Source organism: Neltuma alba, unplaced genomic scaffold (assembly GCF_004799145.2).
Source record: "Neltuma alba isolate B1F8T4 unplaced genomic scaffold, ASM479914v2 tig00012185_pilon, whole genome shotgun sequence".
NCBI lineage: Eukaryota > Viridiplantae > Streptophyta > Magnoliopsida > Fabales > Fabaceae > Neltuma > Neltuma alba.
Genome location: NW_021636727.1, coordinates 30,538 through 40,882, shown reverse-complemented (window position 1 = coordinate 40,882; position 10,345 = coordinate 30,538). Strand labels below are relative to the sequence as shown.

Genomic DNA, 10,345 nt, shown 5'->3' with positions numbered 1-10,345 from the left:
CTTTCCTAATCAACTCAAAATATCAAAGCTTATTCATAGGGACATGTCCTAATCTGTTATGCTAAGTAGTCTGTTTAATTGAAACATGTAACACATTATCCATCTTGTTAACTCTTTCAATGATATAAAGACCACCATAGAGTTTACCAATCCTCCTTGTTTTCCTAGTTGAGATTTCCTGCAGTGTACAATAAGCAGAATAAAAGGAAGCCACAAATTCCTTACTGGCTGTTAATTTAGATACTGAAATTAGGTTATAACAACAACCAATAGCATAGTAAACATCTTTCAAAACAATGTTGTCAAGGATTTTAACTGTATCTACACGGGTTATTAACATCCTATCACCATTAGGCACCTCAATTACTCTAATGGCACCAACATATTTGTTTACTATGGTAAACATACTCAAATTATTCACAACATGGCATGTGGCACCCGAGTCAAGGATCTAGTTTGATTCACAAAATGATCTAGGGACAGCAAAAATCATACTTGAGATGGTTTCTTCCAAATAGTCAGTTGTGCCTACTGCAATATCGTCCTGTTCCTTTCGTAGAAGCTTCGGTATCTAGTCATACTACTCTTGGGTAAGGGGTATCTGACCTGGTAAAGTAGAGGGTGAGGATGAAACACTAGTAATATGACTAGTGTTGGTGGTTTGAGCAGGTCTCCCTCGAAGATTGGTAGGAAAGCCAACCAATTCATAGCAGTTTTCTCTCTTGTGGCCCTTTCGATGACAATATGAGCACTCTTCAAATGATTGACTGCGTCCTCGTCCTCAGCCCCTTCCTTGCCTTCCACCACGAGCAGCCATAGTTCTATTGTCAAAAGATGGATTATTGGTGCGTAATGAGATATACTACTGAGACTCATCTTGACAGATCATACAATAGGCTTAGTTGACTGTGGGAAGTGATGATTAAAGCAGAATTTGCGTACAAGCCTGATGGAAATTATCATTCAGACTAGTTAGAAATTAGAATAACCTTTGTTGCTGAATAGTCTTGGTGTACTGCTGGGTAGTGTCACATTTGCATGTCGAGAGAGGTATGATAGCATTGAACTTGTCCCAGAGATCCTTAAGCTTAGTATAGTATTCTGAGATGCTCATAGTGCCTTGGGTAATGGAACTAATCATCTAGTGTAGAGCAAATATGCACATACCATCAGCTTTATGAAACCGATCTTTCAAATTGAGCCACACTACTTGCACTACTGGAAAACATAATGCTGGTGGCTATCTACTTGTCTACTCAATTAATAAGCCAAGATAGAACAATCACATTACATTTATCCTAGAGATCACGAAGATTAGGATCTTGATCTTCTCTAGTACATGTGCCATCAATAATCCCCTTTTGTTCTTGGCAAGCAGGGCAAGCTTGATGGACCAGCTCCAAACCCAATAATTTTTAGCTCTTCACAGTACTTGGGATAACAACGTCATAGACTAAGTGTTCAATGGATGGAGATACAAAGGATGAGTAAAATCCACGAGGGTATGGGTGGTTGATGCTGCATCATCTTCTTTGCCCATATCAGATGAAAAATTGAAAGAAAAAGGAGGGAAACAGAGGACTGGCAGAAGAAAGAAGATACAAGAACAGAGACTATAAGAAGAATTCGTTACTAATGACCTTCACCGGAGATATGGATGACGATAGACGTGAGAATCTCCTGAGGTGAAAAGAAAGAAACTTCAAGAATGATGGGTCAATGTGATCAATCAGCGACTGAGGTTTTCAACAAAGTGAGACAGAGACAATAGCTCTACAACGACGTTGTCATATCCACTAGACTTCAACCAGTTAAGTAGACTATCAGGGCATTAAACTTCAGTTCTTGTGAGCCCAAACAACCTGGCTACTAGATACCATGTAAAGAACCTGAGAAACTGAACAATACTGATATTATTGATGAAGGCCACATGGCCGGAATACAGCACTCAGAATGATGGACTTTGTGACCACTATTTATACATAACAGGGCCCAAGACTATCTACCGCAGGCCCAATTACAAGCCCAAAAACAATATACCTGACTCTAAGCCTCTTAACAAAAGCCATGTACTATAATTTGAAGTGTCTAAATAATCTGCACATGGATAAGAAATTAAGAATGACGACCATTAATCTGGTTTCTTTTTTATTGTCTATATTGAGGATGTGTGTGTGTGTATAAAAGATCAAGCTTGTCGGCTGTTATCAGTCTTGGCAAATTCGTGGCTAGAATGTAATTACACGCGAATCCTGAGCTTGTATAGTAAAATTATAAGAATTTAATTTCCATCAATAAATTCATCAACCCTTCCTCAAACTCTTGAGACTCAATTCGTACTTGTGCATCTTGTCATTAACCCTTTTTTTTACCCATTTTAGATGGGTTTTCATTCAGTGCTCATCACAATAATGAGCATCATGTGCTCATCACTGTATTGCAATTTAAACCATTCAAAATCCAATATAGATTATTCAAATTTAAAATGTTTAATATACAATTTTTTCAATAATAAATTTAGTTTTTAAAAATATGTTAGTTATGATATTATATTTATTTTAAATTTTATATCTATTAAAACAAAAAGTTGGTTAAAATATATAAAAAATTTAAATTCAATCTAAACTATAAAAAATCTGTCTAGATGGTTCAAATTGCGATGAATACTTTATAATCATCATTAGTGCTTTCATTGCTGATTTTTTCACGGGCTGCTTCTGGCCTATAAGCATCCTTACCTTTATACTCTGACAGGCCTTATACTCTTTTTCAGGTACTTCCAAACATTAAAATTTTTAAATACAAATTTTTCAAGGGAATTTGGTAAAAAATCCCTATTTGAAAATTTAATTAGCTAAAAGAACCTGAATTTGAGAGCGTGCAAGGATAATCCGTTAGTATAACATATCTTCTGCTATATGTAAATAACTTTTGTATTAATTATTGTTACACATCATTCATAATATACCGCACACAGCCAAAAATATGTTGCACTTACGAAACATAGTTGTACTCATTCAAATTCAAGTCTTTTTAATCAAATAAATTTTCAAATAGGGATTTTTTACAAATTTTTTCAATTTTCACTGATTTCCCCCAAAATAAAACTCATTGATAAAATCATATTAATAATAAAGTATTAATATAATTTTTTTGTCTTTAAAATTTGGATTTATTTTTATTTTGGTTTCTCAAATTTCAAACCTATAATTTTAATCTCTAAAATTTAGTTCATTTTCAAACGTTAGTGCTTAAAGATATATGAGTGTTCAAATCTATTAAAATGTTGTAAACAGTATTAAAGCGGTAATGTGAACTTATTGGACGGTACCTAACTAGACATTGCATAGATAACACAAAATTGGGGGCAAAAATAGAATAGATCCTCAAAACGTAACTACTTAGCTCTCTCTTTTTCTCATTGTTCATTTGAGGAGCTATTCACTACTTTGTATTTTGAGAACTCATCCCTTTTTGTATAATATGTTATCCACACAATCCAATTAGGCCATCTGATTAGTCCACATTACCACTGTAATATCATTTATGACATTTTAACAGATTTTAATACTGTCATATTTTCAAATAGTAACATTTTAAAACAGATTAAATTTTACCGACTAAAACCACATGTTTAAATTTTAAGGAACCAAAATCAAAATAACCCAAATTTTAAAGACAAAAAATTACTTTAACCTAATAATAAAAATGAAAAGACAAATCCAAAATTTCGATAGTCATGCAGAGAAGATAGAGAACATAGCTTCTCAGAGAAACAACGGCAAATGGCAAATTCAAATTAGAGCGGCGGTGAACGAAGGCAGGCAAGCTCCGACAGTGAAAAGAATGGATGTAGACGAGCGGACATTGACCTCACCTGAGCCATATCTTAAATGTGTAAGTTGTTACTTTGGCTCTCTGCATTGAACTATAGAATACGAAAATCATGCATAATTTATATATTCCTCGTTTTCAGATTCATACCCCCTTTTTCTGTTAGTAGAAGTTTCACGTCCCAAACACAAAAACGTGACCGGCACGGATGCAAGACGTCAAACCTGCAAGCCATTAATAGCATATAACCAAATTGTTGTTTAACAATCACAAACTGTTTAAATTAGACCATTGATAAAATACGAGGCAGTATTTAGGAACAGAGTATTTTCGTTCAGATACTAATACAAAAAGTAACAAAGACCAGGCAGTAATCCTAGTAATCAGACAAAAACTAGGACAAGCAACACTTATGTTCAAAGAATATTCCCCCAAACAACCAAGTAATCAGCACAACAATTAACATCCATGCATGTAAAGTGTAACTCCACATGCCATCAATCACATAACATGTCACTAATCTACAGAAAGAAGGGTCTGGATGGGTGATTAATATCACACTCCCTCATCAAGATATTGAAAGCATAGAAAGAGTCGGTGTACATCACGATATTGTGAAAATCCAGTTGTTTACAGACTTGAAGCCCAGTTGTGTTAGCCAACAACTCAGATTCTGTGACTGAGCATATCCCAACATCTTTCTGAAATCAAATAAGCAAATCTTAGTACTACCCGACACGCCAGCTTCTTCTGATTGCCAAACTATTTAGGAACAGCAACTTGTCCAATTACCAAACGTTTGGCAATGAATCTGTAGGCAGCTTCTGTCAAATGCAAACCATCCCAGCTTATGAATTTGGAAGGATCTTCGCAAGCAAGCGCTCCAGGATCTCCACATAAGGCTGACGCATTGTAATTATATGGACCTCCACTTCCACAACAAGCTCTGAGGCCGGTAAAACCTGTAATTTATTGCATAGGATTTAACAAATCTTGGGATCAGACTTCCGTCCAATTTTGTAGGTTAGAACCAGCTGCAGAATTGTCAGTGCAGTGATGCATCCTTCAAGTAATATTGAAAAAAGGAACTGTGGCAGCATAATCTGGATTTAAGTCCTTTTGAATTACTAGTTGTAGAAATTCGATTTCAATCTGCTAGGAAATTTGATCAATACATAGAAAACTTTCTAATTGCAAGAGACATGTTATGGGACAAAGCTTCAGGGAACCAAGATCTGTTTATAAGAAACTAGGAATTATCAGCATTAATCAAACACAACATCTTTACCACAATCACTCAAGGTTGGCAGACAAAGGAAAACGTTTTCTGAAGTTTCTTTTTTTTTTTTTTGGCACAAAACAAGGAATTTGCTCAAACAAAATAATCTCTCCAATGTACCCTGAATATTACAACTACAAAAATGCTTTAAAGAAACTGTAATAAGATATTAGTAGAAAATTTGTGATTATTACCAAAAGAGGTGGGAGAAAGATATAATGGCAAGGCAGCATTGTAGTAATCAGCAAAGATGATATTGGCATGAGGATGAAGCCCTCGAAGTTGATTTAGTTCAGATTGAAGCTTCTCATTGTAGTATTCAGCAAACTCGTTTAGCCACTTCAAGCAACCAGCCTCATCATAATCCTTTTCATTTTCGCTTTGATAAAATGTTAAAAAGAATGCATTGCATCCAATCGGGAAATTTCCAGGAACCATGAGGGTTTGAGCCCCTATATCAATAAGTTCCTGCAAGCAAAAATTAAACTGAGGTCATCCATGAAATATTTTCAAGACAGACCTGGTGCATATAACAAAAAGGATCTCCTAAAGTACTCAGTCCAAAAAGATTATTGGAGAGAGAGAGCGATACAGGGGTTGCACCATGGCCCCCGTCCCTCTCCCAGTCTGCATAAATCAGTGGAGAAACTACTTCAGACAAGCAGTCCCATACATCTTACATTTTTCAGCAGTTAGCAGTTCGGCTCAGTCGATTCACTGCAGCTAAAAAAGGGAAAGACCAACTGAAATGAGGAATATATGGGTTCTTTTAAGTTTTTTTTTTTGGTCCTAGCCTCTCCAGGTAAATATAAGACATGCCTACCTGGTGCTCATTTGGAAAGCTTAGGGCCTTGGGATTTGATGACAAGCCATAGCCAAGAATTTCTTGCATTGTATTTCAAAAATTTTACATTTTCCAAGCTAAAGAGGTTGCATAGCATTTTAAGAATCTTACACTTATAGTTGAAGAGATTGCATTAATCACAGGGGCCACGTATGTCTTAATCTCTGTTAAGCTCTTTCGCAAAGCAAAAGGATAATTAAAGTCATTGCCCCCAATTTCTCCTACAAGAAACAATGACTTCCCAAGAATATTCTTACAGCCTGCAAGATTGAACATTAATTCAGATATAGGTATAACTAAGCTTTCATCAAAGAGACTTTTGAATCTGTGAAACCTTCTATTTTCATTTTTCCTTATTTAATGGAATGTCAGGTACAGATATGAATCAAACAGTTAAAGAATTGATCTACAAACAATTTGTATACTATTCATTAAACTTAATATAAGGAAACATGAAATGCATTTTATTCTTTTTGAATCTCAGCCGATTTTTTTGCAGTTTCGATCAGATGCACTCTAAAATAAATGGCCACATTATTCTTTGTAGAATGATCAATGAAGTTACTAAGAGTATATCCAAAATCTGGATATTAGATACTCAGCTACAAACTATATAAAAGGGTATATATACACAAGGGAAAGAGCAATCCTGATAAATACAAAGATTATTCTAGAATAATTACAATTAAGGAAATAATAAATATAGGGATTTGATTAAAAGTAATAACAGGAAAATCACCCAAATCAAATCACATCAACTATAATTAAAACGATTAATGTGTAAAATTTTCATGTTCAACGAAACTGGAAGTTTGATCAAAATGTAATTGCTGTTTCATGAATGTTGTCTAGGTTCACCGAAATGGGATTGCGTAGAACAGAATTCAGCAAGTGTATAGGCTATATATTCATAAGGTTATAAGGGAATAACTAGAAACTTACTTGAGGAAGAATTGCACAGAGAAGGCAATAAATCCTTGAACCAACCAAATTGAATTCTGAGAGAATCATTCGTGGGAACATTGTGTATCCCCTTCTCTTCGAAGAAATCTGCATCCAATGCTGTTGATCCTACAACAGCAAAATTCGCTCCCTCTTCTATTTTCCAATCGCTGAATTGCCCATTCTTGATTCCAAGATATGGTTTCACTAATGGAAGCCCCAGAGACTCAGCTACACAACCCAGAACCACAGTTCAACACAGTAACAGAGGGGGGGCTTTTTTCTAATTTGGAAGAGAGAAATCAACGAAGCAAATTCACAGCATCAGTAATTGAATGGATTATCAGGAAAATAACTATCTAAGACCGTAATCGGAGTATTACCGATAAAATCGATGATGAGACGGCCATCAGAACACCTTCCAGTGGGACGACGGAAATAGGTCAGTCCGTTGGGTGGGAAGAAGCAATGACACGAGATCGGTGGTTGGGAGCTGAAATACAAGTTTCCAGTATCAGCAATAGAGTCTCCGAAGCTGAAGATGGACGTGTAGGAGGAGCGTCCGGTAATGCTGGGAATGAAAAACAATAAGGCAAACACGTGTAGAGCGAGTGCCTCGGCACTTGGTCGTCGTTGCAGAGAGCGGAGTGAAGAAGATGAATCAGAAGAATCCATCTTGGAATAAACCAACGTTCATGCTGGCGGTAGGTAACCCGTTATTTGTATATATATATATCAATATTCGAGAATGCTCACTATTGAATGTAGCTCCCTGTTCTTTCAGACGAGTGATGTACAAGTACAAAGTTCCCTGGTCAAAGTATAGTCCATGACAATTACTACACTTCTGCTTCTTCTTCTTTTTTTTTTTTAAATGTAATACATATAATTGAGTTACGTAGGCAATAAATTAATTAAAAATAATAAACATATAAACTATAATTATCTTTTGAAAAACAGCACAATGAGTTAGAGAGAGCGTAAATGAACAAGGAATCAGGGTTCATCCTGTGGTAAAATCTGATGCAATTTTAATAGTTTAAATTTAAAATTTTTAACAACTAATGTTTAAATAAAAAATTATGTTTTAAAAAACTTACGATTAATATATTACATTTATTTCAGATTATGTACATGATAAAGTAAAACATTTTTAAAAAATATAAAAAAATAAAAAAATAAATCTTGACAATTCTTATTAGATTTGAATAGTTGAAATTTGATGAGTACTATGGTAGCCATCATTACGAAACTGGTTCTGTTAATAACTGTGTTTGAATAATGTAGATCTTATTATAATAATAAGCACCAAGATACTCATCACTATGATGAGTACCAAAAATTATTTCCTTGGTAAAGCTAATGAATAATTAATAGAAACAAAAATGAAAAATTATATTAAAAATTTTAAATAAACCATTTATATAAACATATCATTCCTTCAATAAACATTTATATGCGAGACCAAAAGAATGATCATTAACAATTAATTCAATATTTTATACTTAAAAAATGAGAAAATTCTATTAAAAAAAATCTTAAAATGTCAAAAGCCCAATTACGTGCCCTAAATATCAGTAATACCAATTCAATCCTTTTGAGTTCTACGTCTCGAAAAGAAAAACCCTTCATCAAATAACCAAAAAACCCTAAATATCACTAAACACTAATGCCAGTTGGATATTAGGCAAAGTAAAGTAGGTGGCCAAAACCAATACCATTTTGTGGTTCGCAAAAAATTTTGCTCAATGATTGGACCTCTAAAACATATTTAATTAAATAATGCAAAATAACACAGCGTATAAGATAATTATGGTCTTTCAACCACATGTTTCCGACAGTCTCTAGCTATGCATTACAACGTATTAGCTATATGACATAATGTTTTAGCTGTTATTAGCAAAATTTTTCTAAAATTCAAACTTAATTAATTAATTAATCTAACATCTCTTTTAGGTGATTTATCACAATTGTTTAGCAATTCATTACCACGCGTATTAGCTAGTTTATTGACATATTATAATTATAATATTAATTTTTATTTACAATTGAATTTTTCCCAAAAAAATCCTTCTCAATTTTTTATGTTGTGATTTTTTTTACAAGTTTTATAGCTGACCTTTTAAACGTATGTTTTTACCTAAATAACCCTATTTAATGTAAATATTATTTTAAAATAATTTAAATAATCAATTCAATATTTTATACTTTTAAAAGATGAGCAGTGGATTCCTTTTTTCTGCACGAAAATATTGGGCTCCACATTCTATAAATTGTAATGATAATTTTTCTAGTTATAGTTATAAACTTTTCAAACTTTTAAATGAAAGAAGAACTAGGTCGAAATTATTTTTAAAATTACTTATAAAGTTTCAAACTTAACTTCAAAATAGGAAAAATACCAAATATATATAGTAACTTAGCTCGAGGAGAATGTTTTTGAAATTAATAGTTTTTAATTGACATTTGTTTCATACAAGCTTAGTTAGACTTCCAAAAGGTTTGAGAACTATAAATAAGGTGTTACACAAAATATATATGTAGTATAACAACTATAAATACTTTGGAGAAATGATCATAAGATATGCAAGAAAAGTTGAGGAGTTAACCATATAATGAATTACTCCTCCGGTCCTTATTATAAGACCCAATTTGACTTTTTATTTGGTCCTAATTATAAGACCCAATCCATTTTGTCTCTTATATTTATACATTTTTTTTCAAGATAATCCTTCTAATAATGATAGTTTTAGCCAATATACTTAATTAGCAAGGATATTTTAGAAATGACAACACTTATTTATTATAAATAACCAACTTAACTTACTTTCTTAATCTCCTCAAATAAGTCAATTGGGTCTTATAATTAGGACCGGAGGAGTACCATTTTTAGACACTTCTTAGTACTTTGATGCTTAGATTTTGTTAATTATTACTTTTGTATAAGACCTAAAGGAGAATACAGGTTTAATATTTGGATGAAATAGTCATACGAGGTTAGCTCAAATGGTAAGGACAGAGGAAAGTGTAGAATTAGGTTAAGAGCTCAACTCAATTCCTCCTCATGCATAAAAACATTTGTAGACCAAACATACTTAACTAATGTACACTCAAATCTATCTTTAAAATTTAAAGTTTGGTATTTTTTTTTGGAATATATCTTCAATTCTTCTTAATTTTAAAGATAATTAATAGTATTGTATTAAATATATTTTTGATAAACAAACAATGTGGCAAAATCTAAGAACAAAATAAACTTAATTTACACACTTCCCGTTGGACCATGGCTCAAAACTGAAGCAAGACAATCCCATCATGATATCTGGCCCATTTTTGGTGCGAACTCATTTCCCAAAACTTTGAGCCCCGATTTTTGGGGGGATATCTGTTTCTCATGGACCACTTGCTAATGAGTTAAGAGCCTGTAATATTAGCGTCGTGACCCA

At 33.4% G+C, this 10,345-nt stretch overlaps 1 protein-coding gene across 1 annotated transcript; it reads right to left on the bottom strand.

Annotated features, from left to right (window-relative positions):
- Positions 1-4,278: 4,278 nt before the first annotated feature.
- LOC114724328 (GDSL esterase/lipase At1g31550-like) lies at positions 4,279-7,582 on the bottom strand. The gene is made up of 5 exons (XM_028910665.1): positions 7,283-7,582; positions 6,900-7,130; positions 6,069-6,217; positions 5,308-5,581; positions 4,279-4,796 (listed from the first exon to the last, which is right to left on the bottom strand). Exons 1-5 carry the CDS (start codon positions 7,572-7,574, stop codon positions 4,597-4,599), a joined length of 1,146 nt encoding a protein of 381 aa, XP_028766498.1. The 5' UTR covers positions 7,575-7,582; the 3' UTR covers positions 4,279-4,596.
- Positions 7,583-10,345: the final 2,763 nt, after the last annotated feature.